This window comes from Aythya fuligula, chromosome 26, assembly GCF_009819795.1.
Source record: "Aythya fuligula isolate bAytFul2 chromosome 26, bAytFul2.pri, whole genome shotgun sequence".
NCBI lineage: Eukaryota > Metazoa > Chordata > Aves > Anseriformes > Anatidae > Aythya > Aythya fuligula.
In genome coordinates, this window is record NC_045584.1 from 4,417,113 (window position 1) to 4,435,894 (window position 18,782).

General features: G+C 65.9%; 3 protein-coding genes across 4 annotated transcripts; all 3 read left to right on the plus strand.

Annotated features, from left to right (window-relative positions):
- The first annotated feature begins 1,324 nt into the window (after positions 1-1,324).
- On the plus strand, positions 1,325-4,355 carry LOC116499135 (protein ANTAGONIST OF LIKE HETEROCHROMATIN PROTEIN 1-like). Its single transcript, XM_032203767.1, has 2 exons — positions 1,325-1,371; positions 3,023-4,355. The coding sequence occupies exons 1-2, from the start codon at positions 1,366-1,368 to the stop codon at positions 4,139-4,141; spliced, it is 1,125 nt and encodes a 374-aa protein (XP_032059658.1). The 5' UTR covers positions 1,325-1,365; the 3' UTR covers positions 4,142-4,355.
- Positions 4,356-4,495: 140 nt separating this feature from the next.
- On the plus strand, positions 4,496-8,377 carry DOHH (deoxyhypusine hydroxylase). Of its 2 annotated transcripts, none has more exons than XM_032203716.1 (5): positions 4,496-4,520; positions 6,274-6,583; positions 6,792-6,868; positions 6,984-7,221; positions 7,930-8,377. In XM_032203716.1, the coding sequence occupies exons 2-5, from the start codon at positions 6,310-6,312 to the stop codon at positions 8,238-8,240; spliced, it is 900 nt and encodes a 299-aa protein (XP_032059607.1). In that variant the 5' UTR covers positions 4,496-4,520; positions 6,274-6,309; the 3' UTR covers positions 8,241-8,377. The 2 variants fall into 2 exon arrangements, with proteins under 2 accessions (XP_032059607.1, XP_032059606.1); XM_032203715.1 differs by lacking the exon at positions 4,496-4,520 and adding an exon at positions 6,064-6,101.
- A 4,025-nt stretch (positions 8,378-12,402) lies between these two features.
- Positions 12,403-13,758, plus strand: SMIM24 (small integral membrane protein 24). The gene is given in 4 exon segments (XM_032203950.1): positions 12,403-12,465; positions 12,468-12,588; positions 13,268-13,385; positions 13,674-13,758. Coding segments are annotated over 4 exon segments (387 nt in total).
- Positions 13,759-18,782: the final 5,024 nt, after the last annotated feature.

An 18,782-nucleotide genomic window follows, 5' to 3' on the forward strand; every position in this document is an offset into this window, starting at 1 on the left:
TACACCAACACCTCACCGACATTTCACACTCCCTGTACCCAGGTGCAGCCCCGAGGTGCCCTCCCAGCCCAACGCCCGGCCCGCCACCCGCCTGCTGTGCCCCAGCCCCGTGGGCTCTCTGCCCCAGCACAAGATGCCACAGGCACGCGAGCCGTGTGTTATTAATGTTATTAGCCGTGTCATTCACGTTATTAGCTGTGTCATTCACGTTATTAGCTGTGTCATTAGCGCAGCTTGGCCTCCCGTGATTAATCGAATATCTATTTGAAGCTCACTTCTGAGGATGTGTTTACAGCAGCAGCAACAAGCAGCTAATAACTGGCAACCTAAAAGAGGCCCCAATCCTTCCTTACAAAACAGGGGAGGGAACGCAGCGCCCAGAGCCTCTCCTGGGGGACACCCTGCTTCCCGGCCACCGCACGGGCATCGGGATGTGAAATAACCCCATGGGCACCCCAAACACCCCGTGTATAGGAATGGGACCTTGGGACATGAAATAACCCCATGGGCACCCCGAACACCCCGCGTATGGGAATGGGACCTCGGGATGTGAAATAACCCCATGAACACCCCATGTTGGGGGAACGACCCCACAAATAAAGCCCCCAGCACCCTGTGGGCTCTGGGGAATGGGAGCATCCAGCACCACTCTGAAGCACAGCGAAGGCACTTGCATTGCTTATTGGGGCATTTTTTTATTTTTCTGTCGTGGGGTTTTCTCCAAAACTGAGCCCGGCGTGTCTTTTCGAGCTTTCCTCCAAATTCAACACACACGGGTTTATCTCGATGGGTGGTGCAGCCAGAAACGCAAAAACCCGGGGGGCTGCGGAGACCCCGGAGTGAACGGCAGCTCGGGGGGGCTGAAAGCAGCCCCGGGAGGGGCGAAAATATCCCCTGGGGGGGGGGTTAAACAGCCCCGGGGGGGGGTTAAACAGCCCCTGGGGGGGGGTTAAGCAGCCCGGGAGCCGTCCGGGTCCCGCTGGAAGCTGCCGGGGCTCGGTCCCCGCGGGGCGGGGGGGGGCGCAGGCGGCACCGTGGCAGCTCCCGGCCCCGTTATCCCGGGGTGGGGGGGGGGGGAACCCGGGGGCTCCGCAACGACCCCGGGGGAGGTCTGGGGGGGCCGGCCCCGACCCGAGGCTGTCGGCACCGCCCCGGCGGTCCCTCGGTGCCCCCCCCCCCTTTCGGCCGATCACTTCCAGGGCGGCCCCGGCTCCCGGTTTGAAAATGCGGCAGCGGCTGCTGCTGCTGCTGGGCGCGCTGCTGCGCCGGGGGGGCGGGCGGCGCCGGGCCATGGCCGGCCGCTGGGACGGGCAGCAGCGGAGAGCATGGCTCCGGCACTACTACAGCCAGAGGCAGAAACGGCTCATGACGGTACGGGGGGGGGCAGGGGAACGGGGGGGGAACGGGAAACGGGTGAGGGTGGGGGAGGGGGAGGTGGGGGGGGTGGGGGAGGTGGGGAGGGATGGGGGGTGGGGAGGGGGTGAGGGGGGGTCATAGGGGTATTGGGGGGGTCATAGGGACCCGGGGGGGTCACAGGGACACTGAGGGGGGTCACAGGGATGGGGGGGTCGCAGGGATATGGAGGGGTAAGAGGGACATGGAGGGGGTCACAGGGATGTGGGGGTTTTGGGGACACGGTGGGATCACGGGAACACAGGGATAACAGGGACATGGGGGGGGGTCATGGGGATTTGGGGGTCACAGGGACATAAGGGGGTCACAAGGACATGGGAGGAGTCGCATGGACACGGGGGGTCACAGGGATGTGGGGGTCATGGGGATGTGGGAGGGTCACAAGGACATTGGGGGGGTCACAGGGACACAGAGATAACAGGGACACCGGGGGGTCACAGGGATGTGGGGGGGTCACAGGGATGTGGGGTGGTGTAGAGGGGCACAAAGGGTGGGGGCGGGGATGGGGACTGGACACTAAGGACAGGGATGAGGCGGGCATGGGGCACAGAGGTCACAAAAATGGGGTGCGGTCAGAGAGGGACGTGGGACAAGGATGGGGTGGGGGGGAGAAAAAGGATGGGGGGCAGGAAGGGCACGGGATGGGGGACACAAAGGTCACAGGGACACAAAGAGCGGGGACGGGGGACACAAAGGATGGGACCTGGGGGACGTGGGGGATGGGGGTGAGCCTGGATGCAAAGGACAGGGGGTGCAGAGGGCACGGGGACACAAAGGACACGGGTTACAAAAGATGGGATGCGATCGATGGGGACATGAAGGACGTGGGGGCAAGGGGAGATAAAGGATGGGACATGGGGGACACGTGGGACACAAATACCTGGACGTGAGGGATGGGAGATAGGAAGGACGTGGGGGGGGGGCGTCACGGAGGTCAGCAGGGACACAAAGGGTGAGGATGGGGACATGAGGGACAAAACAGATAGTGGGGGGAGGCTGGACACAAAGGATGGGACGTGCGGGACGGGGGTGTGGGGACCTGGGGACTGGGCAGCGGGGATGAGCGGGTTGGGAGGGTGCTCTGTGAATCACTTTCCTGGAGCAGCTGCTGAGGAAGGCCAAAAAAAATTTAAAAAAAAAAGCTCCATTTTAGCTTAAAGCTGGTTTTTAGCATTTTGAAACTGAGACAATTCCCGTGGGAGAGCCAGGAGCACGGGGGGCTCGGTGCCCCTTCAGTAACTGGCGGGCCTGTGGTTGGCTCTGCTGCAGGAAAGTCAAAAACACTCCTCAGAAAGAACAAACACAGCGAAACCCCAAACACGCTGACGGCCCCAAAAGGAGGCTCCTCCACAATGCTCCTCGGTGCAACCTGGGCCCCTTGTCCAGCCTCATGGCTGCTGTTTGGTGGCTTTAGGATGGGGTTTCCCAAAAACGGGAAAATTGGACCCAGGTTCTGCCAGCCTGGAGCCACCGGGCGGCCTCCCTGCCCCGCGCCCCTCGAGGTCCTTGAGCTGCGTCCTCCTTGGAGGGATAAAATAACGTGGCTTTGGGGGATTTGGGGTGGGGAACGGCCACCTCACGCCCCCGTGGCCTCCCCGCTGCCTTGCAGCTCCTGATCGCTCGCCGGAGGAGAACCAGCTGCTACTTCTACCCCCGCGCCTGGCCCAGCGTGCGGGGCGCGGACTGGTGGGAGCGGGTGGTCCTGAAGGAGTTCGGTCCCCAGGACTGGCTGGAGAAGTTCCGGATGTCCCGGGAGACTTTCTTCTACGTCTGCAACCGGCTGCGGCCGGGGCTGGCTCCTCACAGCGCCCACTTCCACCCCGCGCTGCCCCTGGAGAAGCGGGTGGCCGTGGCCCTGTGGCACCTGGCCACCAACGTGGAGTACCAGACTCTGAGCCCGCTCTTCGGCGTGGGGCCCTCCACGGTGCAGACGTGCGTGCGGGAGGTGAGCTACGCCGTGGTCCTGCTGCTGAAGCCCCTCTACCTGCGGCTGCCCAACGAGAAGGAGCTGGAGAACATGGTGCGCATCTTCCGCGCCCGCTGGGGCTTCCCCCACTGCATCGGCGCCCTGGACAGCCTCCACCTCCCCATCAACCCCCCGCTGCGCCTCAGCGCCGACTACTGCAACGGCCAGGGCTGGCACTCCATCCTCACCCAGGCCACCGTGGACGGGCTGGGCCAATTTTGGGACGTCTCCACCGCCTTCCCCGGCAGCATGGAGAACAGCGCGGTCCTGGAGAGCTCCAGGCTGTGGGTGCTGGCCAAGGAGGGCCGGCTGTGCCCCAACCCGCCCAAGGACTTCATGGGGAAGGCGCAGAAGTACGTGCTGCTGGGCGACGCCACCTACCCGCTGCAGGACTGGATCCTCAAGCCCTACCAGGAGGATGAGAACCTCACCCAGCGGCAGCTGCAGTTCAACTACCGCCTCAAGCGGGCGCACAGCGTGATCGAGAACGCCTTCCTGCGCCTCAAGGCTCGCTGGCAGATCCTCCTCAAGTGCGACGACTGCAGCCTGGAGCTGCTGCCCACCCTCGTCCTCGCCTGCTGCATCCTGCACAACGTCTGCGAGGCGCACGACAACCCCTTCAACGAGGAGTGGCTGGAGGGCACCGAGCCCACCGAGCTGCCCAAGCCCTGCCAGCCCGCGCCCGCCGCCATGGAGGACGGCCGGGCCGAGCAGGTGCGTGAGCTGATGTGCCAGTACTTTGAGAGCTGCGGGGAGGGCTGATGGCAGCAGGGACACGGCCGTGCACCTCCCCGGGCTCCGGTGGACGTCCCCAACGCTGGCCCACCGGTACCGGGCTGCTCGGTCAGGACTGCCGCACCGGCCCATTGGTTCCTGCTGATTTTGTTCCTGTGGGTGCAGGCAGCGGGATGTATTTCACCCCCGTGCTCTCTCCTGGGATCCGATTGATCTTGTGATGTGCTCTGTGCTGTGTAAATAAAGCGGGGATCACGGTCTGGCTGCGGAGAGGGCTGTGGGGTTGTCTCGGTGTGGATAAACGCCGGCTGCTCACGGGGCCTGGCTGCAGCGGGTCTCTGTGCCATGGCCCCTGTGTCGGGAGGAGCTCAGGAGGGGACCCGAGGAAGGCAGAACCCCCCTGAAGGTACAAATCCTGTTGTGTGAACGTGCCTGGGAGGGAAAGGGAAACGGGGCAGAGCAGCAACTGGCCGGGGGCTGGCACTGGTGGGGAAGGGAACCACATCTGCAACCCCCAGCTCTGGCTCTGCTGGGCTGGGGCTTTGTGCTGGGGGTCTGCGCCCCGTCCCGCTGCCCAGAGCCTCCCGGCCCCGATCCCAGCCCCGGTGTGCGGGGCAGCATGCGGCTCTGCCCGCTATCGGCTGAGAAATCACACCGCGGCTCAGCCCCGTGGCACGCCGCCTCGCCTCGCCGTGCCAGGGCAGAGCCAGCTGCCGGCGCGCAGACACCTCCCTCAGCATTTCGGCTGCAGGTGGTAGGCGGGGAAGCAGCACGGGCACGTCAGGCAGTGCCAGCCTGCCCTCGGGGACGGGCCCGCCGCCTCTGGGCTCGGGGAGCAGTGAGCAGAGGCAGCAGGGCAGCCGCCCCCTCCCCGCCTTGGCCCTGACCCCAAATTCTCGCCCTCCCGGCACCCGGAGCACTGCAGGCTGCTTGCCGGTGGTGCCGTCGGTGTCATACGGGGCCCATTTGCAGCCTGCCCCATTTTCACATCTGTGGGGCCCAGCAGCAGATTGGGGTCCCGGGAGAGGGGTGGGTGTGAAGGCGCGGTGGGGAGCACGTTCACCTCGGGACAGCAGCAAGGGGGTGGGAATTGCCCTGCAGGAGGGTCCCGCACGCTGGCGGCAGGGATGCTGGGTGCCCCTCGGGGACTGGGGGCCGAACTGGGAGCAGAACGGTGCACGGGTGGGTGTATGGCACGGCTGGGGGGTGAAATGGGGAGAGTGCTGGGCTGGGACTGGGGGCAGCGCTGGGACTATGGGGCAGTGCTGGGGGCATTGGGACAGCTCAGGGGCTATGGGAAAGCCCTAGGGAACTGTGGGGTAGCCCTGGGGGGTACCTGGGCCCCCCTGGGTGGCACTGGGGCAGCTCAGGGACTATGGGATAGCCCCAGGGGGCAGCTCTGGGGGGCAGTGGGGCAGCTGAGGGACTATGGGGCCGCCTTGGGGGGCAGTGGGGGAGCCCTGGGGGGCACTGGGGCAGGCCTAGGGGGCAGTGGGGCAGCTCAGGGGCTATGGGGCAGGCCTAGGGGGCTGTGAGGTAGCCCTGGGGGGCACCTGGGTACCCCTGGGGGGCACTGGGGCAGCTCAGGGACTATGGGGCCGCCCTGGGGGGCACCCCTGGGGGGCAGCCCAAGGTCTATGGGGCCGCCCTGTGGGGAGCCCAGGGGCCGTGTGGGGCCGTGTGGGGCCGCCCCCCCCCCCCATGGTCACCCCACACCCCCAGGGCGCTCCCCAGCCCCCCCCGCCCCCACTCGCCCCCCCACACACACTGCGCATGCGCCAGCGCTGCCCACCTCTTCCCCCTCCCCCTCCCTCCCCTTCCCCCGGCCGCTCCCACCCGGCGGGACGGGGCTGGGGGGGGGAGGGAGGGCTTGGCGAGACGGCTCCGTGCGCACGCGCGCTGTGCGCGGGCCCGGCTCCCCCTGCGCGCGGAGCTCCGGGTGGGAGCGGCCGCGCGGTCACGTGGGGGCGCAGCATGGCGGCGCGCGGTGAGTGCGGGGCCCGGCGGCGGCGGCGCTGCGGGTCCGTTCCGCTTCCGGGTCCGGGCGGCGCCGGGGCCCGCCCGCTGCGTTCCGGGCCCCCCCCCACACCCCCTCCCTCTCCCTCCCGGTGCACCGGGGCCGAGCCCGCGGCCCCTCTGAGCCCTTTCCCGGTCCGCAGGAGCCTGACGGGGCCGGAGCAGCGGGAGCGGGAGCCATGGTGACGGAGGAGCAGGTGGCCGCCGTGGGCCGCACGCTGCTGGACGCGGCCCAGCCGCTGCCCGCCCGGTTCCGGGCCCTCTTCACCCTGCGCGGCCTGGGCGGCCCCGAGGCCGTGGCCTGCATCGGCCGCGCCTTCGGGGACGGCTCGGAGCTGCTGAAGCACGAGCTGGCGTACTGCCTGGGCCAGATGCGGGACGAGGCCGCCATCCCCGTGCTGCTGGCCGTGCTGCGCGACGCCCGCCAGGAGCCCATGGTGCGGCACGAGGCGGGTACGGGCCCCACGCAGCCCCCTCCCCGTGCCCCTTTGTGGGGCTGTTTGTGGTGTTGGGTGGCGGTGTCAGGTCTGTGGGGTTGGCGTCAGGCCCGCGGTCCCGCTGTGGGGCGGGGAGAGGCCCTGCCAGGGAGCACGGTGGGGCTGCCCCCGCCCTGACGCCTCCCGGGGACACCCCGCTGCCTGCTGGTGTCTTTTTCCTGCAGGTGAAGCTCTGGGCGCCATCGGGAACCCCGCGGTGCTGGATGTCCTGAAGCAGTACTCACAGGACCCCGTGGTTGAGGTGAGTTTGGGGGTGGGCTGGGAGCGATGCCAGCAGCAGGCGGTCACTGGGCTGTGCTCCCTGCACTGCTCGGGGCCGTCCCGCATCCCGGGCCGCGTCCTCCTCGTCCCCACAGGTGGCAGAGACGTGCCAGCTGGCCGTCAAGAGGCTGGAGTGGCTGCAGGAGCACGGGGAGGAGCCGAGCACCAGCCCCTACCAGTCGGTGGATCCCGCTCCCCCTGCCGAGGAGAGGGACGTGGCCAAGCTGCGCGAAGCCCTCCTGGACGAGGCGCGCCCGCTCTTCGACCGCTACCGAGCCATGTTCGCCCTGCGCAACCTGGGCGGCCGGGACGCCGTGCTGGCCCTGGCGGACGGTAAGGGCCTGGCTGGGGCCGCCCGCTGCCTCCTCTCTGCGGGTTAATCCAGGATTGGCCTTGCCTAAATCCAGAGCTGTGCGGCTCCTTGAGCTGCTGCTTCTAGAGCTGCCTTCCCCGCTGTTCGCTCGCAAAGAGGGCGCAGCCTGTAACTGGCGGGGGGTTTGCTGGTCTGAGCTGGTGGTTTCTGGTGCCAGGGACCTGTTTTGTCTCTCCTGGAAGGTCTGAGGCCACCCAGCCTCATCCTGGACTCCAGAGATTGTTCTGGAGAGGGCGTGAATGTGTCCTGGCCAGAGAAGGGGCAGAGCACAGCCCTGGACCCTGTTGGTCCCTCTCTGCTGCCCCAGGGCAGTGGTCAATGCCCTCCGGCCACCTGCTGTGAGCTGAGGTCATGCCCCTGCCACCGGACGAGGTGTGCAGGGCTCTGGGACCTCATCTCACGGCTTCCCAGCCCTGCAGGGCTTCCTCTGCAGCACGGGCAGGCTGCTACACGCGTGGGGCACTGCACTCCCCGTGGTGGGGCAACACGGGGAGAGGGAGCAGCGTGAGACCCTGCCCCCAGAGCCCCACGGATCAGGAGAGAGGCAGCTGTGGGCTCCCAGCCCCATCCGACCGCCCCACGCCTCCCCCTGCCCCACAGCGTTTGGGTGGGGGTCAGGTCGGCACCGCGGCCAGCTCTGGGGACTCACTGTCTCCTCCTCCCCGCAGGGCTCCAGGCCGGCAGCGCCCTGTTCCGCCACGAGATCGGCTACGTGCTGGGCCAGATGCAGGACGAGGCCTGCGTGCCGCAGCTGACGGCCGCGCTGCGCAGCCGCACCGAGAGCCCCATGGTGAGGCACGAGTGCGCTGAGGCCCTGGGCGCCATCGCCCACCCCTCCTGCCTGGAGACCCTGCGCGCCTTCGCCCGGGACGAGGAGCGGGTGGTGCGGGAGAGCTGCGAGGTGGCGCTGGACATGTACGAGTACGAGAACGGCTCCCAGTTCCAGTACGCCGACGGGCTCTGCAAGCTGCAGGCCTGAGCCCGGCCGGGCGCGCCGCCTCCTTCCCCCGGGTGCGCTTCCCCGACGGCCTCCGCGGGCACGGCTCCGTGCCCGGCCGGCGGAGGCGGAACTGGGTTTGCTGTCTGGCACCAATACAGCTGCTTTCTGCATCCAAATCCAGGCTGAGCTGCTGCTTGCCCCCCCGTTTCTTGCGTCTGCCCCTTCCCCTTGTCTGGGGGCTCGCAGCGGGCGGGCTCTCGCTGCGTGTTGCAGCCCATCGCGGCGGCTCGGGGCGCGTGGGCTCTGCCTTCCCCACCTGAGCTTCGCCGGAGGGGTCGGGGCTGGCTTCGGGCGCTCGCTCCTGTAGGTTGGAGCCGTGCAGAGCCTCGGAATTGCCCTCGGTGTTGGTGCCGAGCCGGGGCCCTCCTTCCCTCGGCAGCTGCCGGGGCGCTGTGGGTTTGGCCTCTCCTGTCGGGGCAGGCTGGCTCTGCGCTGCGGCAGCCTTTGCCCTGGGATGGGGCTTGTTCCGTGGCAAGGCTTGGAAGATTTGGCCACGGTTTTTCTTTCTGTGGGGAATGGCAGCGCAGTGAGGGCTGACGGGGTGAGGCAGAGCCTGCCTGGACTTCCCCCGTGTTGAAGCAGAGCCGGAGGGCGGCGGCTGCCGCCTGCTGCCAGCACCCAAATCCCCTGGGTGCGCGTGGGGCTGGGAGGAAATAAAGCACCGGCCGTGGGCACCGGCGTGAGCAGAGCCGTGATTCGACCCCACGGGGTCCAGCCCCATTTGGGGGTCCCTGGGGCTGCCCTCACAGCCCCCACGGGCTGAGCTGTGCCCAGAGTCCTCACGGTGCTGCCGCCTGGGGTGTCCGTGCCAGCCTCCTGCTGCCGGCACCGCTCCCCTTGTCCAAAGTCTCTGCGTGAGTCACTCGGGCTCGATCCTCGCAGTCCCCAAAACCGATGCTCCCCCTCTGCTGCGGCGTCCCCAGGGCTCTGTGATGGGGCAGGGAGGGAGCGGGGAGCCCCAGCGTGGTCCCAGTGTGGTCCAGCTCAGGACCCCGTGGCCGTTGCTCTGTGGCACCACGATTTTGGTGGCCAGGAGCCAGACGGGTGCCTGAGCGCCGCGGTGTGGGTGTGAGGCAGAGGATGGGGGCCCCCAGCTGCCAGACCTCGGTTCCTCTGCGCTGCTGACAGCCAGCTGCTGGTTTCACACCCGTGCAGAGGCGCCGGCTGTCGTGTGGCTTCTCGCCTCGCTCCCTCCGCCCCGCGCAGACCGCGGGTGGCAGGCGGCTTTGGGGCAGCACCGCCGGGCCTCGGGGCGCCGCTGTGCCCACCCGTGACCCCTGTGGGTGCTGGGGACAGGGACGTGGGGCGGGGGCCGCGCCGTTTCCCTCGTGCCCCGCTGTCGGTGCCCCACGGGAGTTCAGGTTTCGGTGTGCCAGGCGCTCCCCGGCGTGCTCGGCCCCCGTTATCACATGGGGCTGCTCCAACCCTTGCTCCCTGCTTCCCGGCGCTGATTTTCCATCAGTGAATCACGCAGCCCAGGCAGGAGCGATGCCAAATTTTTGCCTCTGCTCCCCCCTCCCCCATCTCCTCCCGCCTGCCTGCAAAAAAACCTCAACTCCTCCAAGTGCCTTTTAAGCCCGAATTGGAACGAAGGCGGCATTTTTGCGGCCGGGATCTGGCCTGGGCGCAGCAGAGCCGGGACGTGCGCGGGGAGGAGGGCCTGGGCGCAGAGCCCTGCCTTGGCACCGGCTCCGGCATCGCAGGCACCTCCATCCCTCCCTGGCGATCCCACCCCGGGAAGGGATTGGGGTTTTTCCAGCTCTTTTAGGGTGCCGGAGGGGGACCCAGATGGGACCCGGGGTGCCGAGACTGCTGCAGGTCCCCTCCTGGCCACCAGCCCTGGTGCTGAGGGCAGCGCTTTGGGGCAGTGCTGGGCCCTGTCAAGGACTTGGTGCCATCTGCTCGGGGGATTCGGGGCCTGCAGGGGGATTTAGCTGGGGGGGGGGAGTGTGCCCGAGCTGGGGGTGTCCCTCCCCTCCCTGCCTTCGGGGACTCCCCAGCTCTGCAGCTGATTCCCCGCTCACAAGGGGACGCGGGTCCCTGCAGTGCCATGTGAGGGGGGAATTTTGGGCCCCCCCCCAGCCACCTTGGACACTTCTTGCCCCCCCCCACACTGAGCTCGCCCGGGCTGTGCCCGGATTACCAGCACTAAGCTCCTTCCCGTGGCTGCTCTGCCCTCTGCGCCGGCGAGAGGAGCACGGGGGGCGTGGGGGAGCCGTGGGGACCCTGATGCCGCTCGTCCCCCGTGTCCCCCCGCGTGGCAGAGGCTCGGGTGGCTCGGGGCCGGGGCACGGGGGGAGCTGGCGATGGCCCTGCCGGGGGTCTCTGTGCCACGGCAGCTGCTGCAGGCCCCCCCCGAGGAGGACGGGGTGCTCTACGTGGAGTACAAGCCCCCCGCCCTGGACAGCATCCGCCTGCCCCGCTACGTCGTCTACCTGGTGATGGCGGCCAGCCTGGTGCTGGTGGTGGCGTACGCCATCGTGGGCCACCTCATCAAGGACCTGGTGCACGACTTCGCTGGTGAGTCCCTGGGGAGGGGGGGCTGGGAAAGGACACGGGGCTGAGCTATGGGGTCCTCGTGGGGCTGGGTGGGGGGCGAGGGGGACCCCAACCAGCCCAGAGGGGTAACGGGGCGATGGGGATGCTGGGGCACAGGGTAGGGCCCCGCTGGCCAAAGGGGTGAATTTTTCTCCCCGAATCGGTGCAGGATGAGGCCTGCTGGGCACACTTCAGGTTTTTGCTGCATTGCTCCGGGGCTGGGGACCCCCCTGGGTGCCACGGCGCTGCCCACGGCCCCGTCTTTGTCCCCGCAGATTGGGCGTTCGGGCCCAAGCCGGAGGAGGAGAAGGCGGTGATGGGCGAGGGCGGCGCGCTGGAGGTGGAGTGGCCGGAGGAGGACGGGGCCCTGCCGGAGGAGAGGCCGCAGGGCGAAGGAGCCGGCGCTCTGCCCGGCATGGACATCCCGCTGGGGCTGCTCTCCGCCACCCCGCGCGGCTCCATCACCTTCGCCGACCCCCACAAGAAGAGGTTTTTCTAGGGGGGCCCCCGCTGCGAAGCCCCCCCCGCCCCCTCCCCGCCGCTCCGGCCCCGTCCCCCCGCACCGCGGTGGTGCCAAGGCGCGCGGCTCGGAGCTGCCATCGCACCCCAATAACCCCCCTGCCCCCCGACCCGCTGGGGCGCCCCGACCTTGGCCCTTGGTGTGGGACGTGCTCAGACACACGGACACACAGACGGACGCACGGACACAGAGGCGGGCGCTGGGGGGGCGCAGACACAGATGTGCCCCTGGGTGTGGGCGCAGACCCTCGGGGCGTGCACAGACACACGGAGACACCCGGACAGACAGACGGACGGACGGACAGGCGGACACCCGGCTGTGTGCTGAGGATGGGGTTTGGCCCCCACCAGAGCTGGGCCCTGCAGGATGGGGCAGGGCTCGGCAGCACCCAGGGGTGCCCCCAAAGCTGATCTGAGTGGGGGCAAAGCACCCCCGAGCCTCTGGGAGGGGGCAGCGTGAGCGGGGGCTGCTCTGTGCAGACCCCCAGCCTTAAAGCAAAGCCCTTCGCTGGGGACCCCACCCAATGTCCCCAGGGATTCTTCACCCCCTCGGGGAGTTGCAGTGGGAGGGGGCCCCGACGGCACCCACCCATGGGTGCTGCCCCCGTTTGTTTTCTCCCCGAGGATGGAGCGAGGCAGAGCGGAGCCACCCGCGGCCGTTGCCAAGGTCTGGGCGATAAGGGCATTAATATTTACCCGGTTATGGCACCCAGCACTCCCCGGGCACGTGGGGGGCAGCGGGGAGAGATAAGCCCCATCCCTCTGTCCGTCCGTCCAGCCCCCCACCCACCCGTCCCTCTGTCCATCCGTCCGTCTGCACCCACCGGGCAAATCCTGCCCCTGCTGCGTGAAGCCGCTCTTCCCAAACAACACCGACAAAGCCCCAAATCTGCCTCTTCTCCACCCAAAACTGCGCTGCTCCCACGTTCCCCAGGGGCATCTCCCCAGCTGCTCCCAGTCCGCCCAGTCTCCCCAGTGCCGGGGGTGCTGTTCCCCTGGCGCTGTGTCCGGGGGTCCCGGCGGGTGCTGGTGGCACAGCGGGGCGGAGGTGCCACCACCCGGGGGTTAAGGGCACCGCGTTGCCATGGCACTCGGTGGCACTTGTCCTCCTGAGCCCAATAAAAGCCGCCCCTTGGCCCCGGGTGCAGGGAGCGGTGCCACGCGCGCTGTAGGATCGGGCCCCTCCGCTGCCCCGCGATGCCGAGGTCCCCGCAGCCCCTGGGGCTGCTGCTGCTGCTCGCCCTCGCTGCCACCGCCCGGGGACAGAACAGTAAGTGCCACCGGCACCCCGCTGCCCTCCCCAGTATGACCAGTCTGCCCAGTGCCTCGCTCACCGGCACTGGCAGCAGCCATTCTGGGGGCAGAGCAGGAAAATTTGGGGGTGACTGCTCCACCCCGTGCCAGGCACCCCGTGCTCACGGGGACAGGTTGGCTGTGGCGGGGGTGGCTTTGTCACCTCACTGGGCCTCAGCACCCCAGTGTCCCCCAGTGCCGGGCTCAGGACCCTACACCCTGTGATGTTGGGTGCTGTCCTCTGCGGCACAGGGCTCCCCTGTCCCTATCCCTGTCCCCATCCCAAACCCTGTCCCTGTTGCTGTCCCTGTCCCCATCCCTGTCCCTGTCCTTGTCCCTGCCCTCGTTGATGTTCTCATTCCCATCCCTGCCCCTATTGCTGTCTCTGTCCCCATTGCTGTCCCTATCCCTGTCCCCATCCCCAATGCTGTCCCTGTCCCTTTTCATATTGTTATGTCCCCATCGCTGTCCCCATCCCTATTCCTGTCCCTGTCCCCATCCCATCCCTGTCCTTTTCCCTGTCGCTGTCCCCTTCCCCATCCCCATCCCTGTCCCCATCCCATCCCTGTCCCTGTCCCTATTCCTGTCCCTGTCCCCATCCCTGTCCCTGTCCCTGTGGCTCCTTCCCGTCCCCACGGCTGTCCCCGTCCCTGCAGTCGTGGTCTCCAAGCAGTGGCAGCCGTGGCTCATTGGCCTCACGGCCGTCGTCGTCTTCCTCTTCATCGTCTTCGTGGTGCTGCTCGTCAACCGCTTCTGGCAGCTCAGGATGCGCAGGTGGGGGCCGGGGGGGACCTGGGGGGGGCTGCAGCGGCGCCCCCCACCCGGGACAGGGGGGCGGGGAGGGCACGGTGCTGACCCCTCATGTCCCCCCCGTGTCCCCTCGTGTCCCCCCGCAGGAAGCACGGAGCCCCTGAGGAGCCGCAGGCGATCGGCAGGTACCAGCCCAGCCCCAGCCCTGCCTCAGTTTCCCCTCTGGGGGGTCCCACGCGTGGGAGTGGGGTGGGGTGGGGGGGGGTGGATGGGGGCAGCACCCCACTGATGGCCCCGTCCCCGTCCCCGCAGGCTGGAGAAGGCCGCCTACAGCAACGCGGCGGCCGACAGGGACAGCGAGGACGAGCGGGAGCACAACAAGGCCACGTCGCTGTGACACGCGTGGGGCGAGCTCCGGCCCACCCGCGGCCGCGGATCCGCGCCGGGTTTTGCGGGACGCCGAGAGCCGAAAGGCCCCGGCTGAGCGCAAAGCCCGGCCTGGAGCCCGGCCCCGCGGGAATGGATCGAGGACGGCGCCCCCCCACGGCAGCCCCCGGGACCCGCGTGGGAGCCGCGTGATGGGAGCCCACGGGGGGGGCTGTGGGCGGCCCCCCCGCTGTAGCCCAGCAGTAAAGCTGCCAGCCCGCCCCCGCCTCCCGTCTCTGCTGTTGCTGCGCGTGGGGACGGGGCCGTGCCCACCCACGCGTGGGTGCGGCGGGGGTGTGGGTGGGTGGGTGGGGGGTGCCCCCGACCCCACGGGACCCCTGGGTGACATGGGAGGGGTGGGGTGACGTCATGAGGGTGCGTGGCGCGGTCACGTGGACGAGGTGATGATGTCACGTGGGGGGGGGGCAGCACCCCACGCGTGGGTCACTCGTGGGTGCCCCAACCCCGTGTCCCCCCCACCAAGTGTGGTCCCCACGCGTGTCCCCGGGGAGCCGCCACCTCCTGCGTGGGGCGAGGGCACCCACGGGTGGCAGCACCCCCCCGGGGCAGTGCCCGCCCCGCCCCGCAGCGCCCCCACGCGTGTCTCGGTGTCCCCCGTGGGGGCGGCAAAGGAAGCGCGGACGCGGCGTGGAGTTGAAGCATAGCTTGTTTAATTTTTATACATTTTTTCGTCTTTTTTTTTTTTTAAACTTTTCTCTTTTCTCCTTTTTTTTTTTCCTCCGCTTTTTTATTTTTTTGTCTTTTTTTTTCTCTCTCTTTTTTTTTTTTAATCCTTTTTTTCCTTTTTTTTTTTTTTTTTTTTTTTTTGCATAGGGGAGGGGGGCGAAAAAAAAAAAAACGAAACGGAAAAAAAAAAAAAAAAACGAAACGGAAAAAAAAAAAAAAATCCAACCGAAAACCAAAAATGACCAAAAACCAAAAAAAATGACCAAAAATGACCAAAAAAAAAAAAAAAAAAAAAAACCCACAAAATTCCCTAGCCACGTTCGGGAGCTGTATGGAGGCAGGCACGGCGGGGGGGCTGCGTTCGTGTACATGGAGTAATCAAATATCGAGAAGCTCCGGGGAGGCGAGCGGGGGTCCGGGGGGGGGGCAGCATGCAGGGGGGGGGGGCACGCGTGGGGCCGGGGGGGGGCAGCGGCGCCCCGCTGAGCTCACCCCCCGCAGCGGCACGGGGGGACGCGGGGAGCGTGGGGGGGAGCTGGGGGGGTCACCCCAATGGGGGGGGGGGGGTGAAGGGAGGGGGGTGAGGGGGGGGGCAAGGAGCCCCCCAAAAAAGCGGGCGCGGGCGGCCGGCAGCGAGCGAGAGGCACTGCGTGGGATTTTTGGTATTGGTGTCGTCGTGGGCCCGCCGGCGGCCCCGCCGCGCTTTTTTTTGGGGCCTTTTCTTGCCTTTCGGTTAGTTTTGTTCTTTTTTTGTTTTGCGACCCCCCCCTCCCCACACCCCAAATTTCCCCGACCCCCCCCCCCCCCCCCCCAGATCCATCCATCCCCGGCCCGCGGGTGCTGCCCGTGGGTGAGGGCCGGGGAGCAGCGGCTCCAAACGGAGAGGACGAAACGAAACCAAACGGAAAAAAAAAATTAAAAAAAAAGGAAAAAAAAGAAAAAAACAAACAAACAACAACAGCAGACATATATATATATATATTTATATATATATATATTCCTTACTTTGCCACTTAAAGTACCTTAACTGCGTGTCGGCCCGCAGGGACCCGCGCCCCCCCCGCCCTGCGGCCCCATATATATATATGTGGGTGTATATATATATATATGTACAGGGATTTATTTATAGGTCACGAGGACTTTTTCTTTCTTTTTTTTTTTTTTTTTTGAAATTTTTTTTTGTATTTTTTTCCCCATTTTTTTTTTTTTAAACGCTTTTTCAACGCAAACGAGTACTAAAAACAACCCCCCCTCGGGGACTGTAGTGCATGAGAACCGGAGCGAGCCCCGGGCAAGGGGACCTGGGCTTGTGGCGGCGCGGGATTGTGTCCCCCCCCCCCCTAAAAAAACCTGTCCCCAAGCCCCTGGGGGGGGGGGACACCCCGCGATGACCCCCCCACCACCACCGGCGGAGCTGATTGTGGCCACCCCGGGGGGTGGGGGGGGGGGGCTGAAAAAAAAAATCACGGCGAAGGGTTCAAAAATAATAATAATAATAAAAATTAGTGGTCGGCCCCCCCCTCCCCGCCCCCGGCCCCCCCCCCAGCAAGTCCCCCCCCAGGCAGCCTGGGTGGTGGGGGGGGGGGGGGTTGCATATTCCCTTCGGCTGGGGGCCGGGGGGGGGGCAGGATGCGGCCCCCAGCGCAGAGCGGAGCAGTGCAAATATCCCGGGGGGGGGGGGAAGGGGGGGCGCTCCCTGCCCCCCCCGGCCCGAGCCTCCCTCCTTGGGGGGGGGTCGGGGTGCGTGGGGAGGGGTGGGGGGGGAATCCGTGATTTTTTTTTTTTTTGCTTTTTTTGCCTTTTTTAACATTTTCTAAGGTGCTTTTCTTGCCGAGGGCGGGTTTTTAATGTTTTTTTTTTTTTTTTTTGGGGGGGGGGGTGCGGGCCCCCCCCCTCCACGCAGGCGAAGGCAGCAACGCGGGGGGGGAGGGATCCGGGGACCCCACGGGGGATTCCCCACGGCGCGCGTGGCCCCGGCCCGAGGGGCGCCCGCGCCCCACGCCCCCCCCCACGCCCCGCGGGCTGGGGGGGGCCCGGCCGGGGGGGGCCGCGCTGCCCCCGCTGCTCCGCTCCGGTCACGGGTGAGAAATGTTTATTTCCTCATTTATTTATTTATTTATTTTAATTTTTTGCTCTAAACTGAAATTTTTCTATCCTTAACCCCCTTTTTTTTTAATTTTTTTTTTTTTTACAATTTTCACATTTTTTTTCCCCATTTTTCCGTATAGATTTTTTTTTTTTTCCCCTCAACTCGACGCTAAAACTACCGCTACCTGCGTTGCATTGTCCTTGCAGAAACCAATACTGCGCCGTGCAGCTCCAAAGGGGAGGGGGGGGGGGCTCCTCGGGACCCCCCCCCCACCCCCCAAAAAAAAAATAAATTGCCCCCCCCCTCCCCGATCTGCACCTGCCCCCCCCGGGTGGCCGAGCCACGACCCCCGACCGCGTCTCCTCAGCGCCAAGCAGCAGCGAGGCCCCCCCCGTGCCCCCCCCCCGGCTCATCACGACCCCCGTCGGTCCTCGGCCGCGTGGGTTTTAAGGCAAATTCTGGATTTTTTAGGGGTGCGCGCGGCTGGGGGGCGGGGGGGGGCTGCAAAAGCCCGGCCCCCTCCCCCGAGGATGAAGCCGGTGGGGATGGGGGGGGGCTGCGTCCCCCCAGGGGGGGCACAGCTACATTCACACGGTTCCATTCCTGCCACGAGAGCAGTCGGGCTCAGCCCCCCCCCCCGGCGGCAGCCCCCAGCCCCATTTCGCAGCGTTTAGAGGAGGGGGGGTCCCATGGTCCCCCCCCCCCCTTTGAGCTCCCACCCCACTGCGTCCTCACGCCTCGCCCGGACACACTGCGGGGGGGGGGGGGGGGGGACACACATGGAGGGGGGGACACATGGAGGGGGGGGGGGTCCCCACCAGCATCCCACCGCCCCCCACCCCCCCTCCTCCTCGCCGCCTTTGGTTGCTGAAAGCAAAAAAATGAACATTAAAAAAAAATAATAAAAATAATGAACTAATTAAAACAAACAAACAAAAATACAACGAAAGGAAGGAAAAAGAGGCAAAGCGAAGGGGCGCGAGGCCCCCGGCCCCCCCCCCCCGGCCGCCGGGCCCCCCCCGGAGCCGCAGCCCCAGGGGTATTGCATATTCGGTGTGTTCGGACAGGGCGCACTCGGCATTAACAACTGGAAGACGTTTAACGGGGGGGGGGGGGGAACAACAAAATCGGTAAAAAAACAGAGAAAAAGGGACTTTCCGGCCCCGCGGCCCAACGCAAGAACACGACATGCAGACGGCGAGCGGGCGGCGAGCGGCCGGGCCCCCCCGGCCCCCCCTGCGGCGGGGAGCCCCAGGCATGCAGCTCCTCCTGTGCGGTGAGCCCGGTTCTGGTAATACTTAGTCTTCGAAGGCAAGGCACATCATGTGGTATAAAATTTCGTGCAAATTAGGAAAACATGGATTTTTTTTTTTTTTTTACGGCTTTTTTTTTTTTCTTTTATACAGATTTTTTTTTGATTTTTTTTTGTTTTTTTTTTCTCTTTTCTGAAGGGGGAAGGTAGAGCCGGTTAATACAGTCTGCCATGCACAGCATCAGCCATCCACGGATGGGTTGAGCCAGGTCACGAGATCCTGTTAAAGCACCATGCAGTTTATTTGTTTTTTTTTTTTTTTTTTTTTTTTGTCTTTTTTTTTCATGTGTTTCTTTTTTCATATCCTTAAAAAAAAAAAAGTTTCCCTCTCCGCCAAGCGCGCTCTCTCTTTTATTTTTTTTCCTTTTTTGTTGTTTGTGGCTTTTCTTCTCATCGTCTTTTGTGTGTGTTTTGTGTTATTTTTTTTTTCCTTTTTTTGTTTTTTTGTTTTTTTTCCTTTTTTTTCCCCGGGATTTCCTGCGTCAGCCCTTTCCCCGCGGTGCCACGCTGCGCCCAGGCGGGCAGGATCCGGCCTTGCTGGGCCATCCCGGGGCTGCTTGAAAGGGGGGGGGGGGGGTGCAAATGCTCTGGGGGGTGGCGGGGGAGGCGAGCAGGGTGCGGGTGCAGGTGCGGGGTGCGGGCGGTCCATGGGGTGCCCCACGGGGCGGCGGCAGTGGCCTTGGGCCATCCCTCGGTGGCTTCGTGCCGGTGTCCCCGCGGCCGTGCCATCACCTTGCGGGAGGCGTCGGGGCCTTGGCCAGCCCCTGCTCGTCTCCGGGTGCCGCGTGCCGGGTCCCCTGCTCTAAGGCACTGCCCGCGGCGCGGCGCGGCCGGGTCAGACCCGCTCGGTCTCCACGTCCCCTTGCTGGGCGCGGTGACATCTCGCCGTGGGATGGGGCCACCGCCG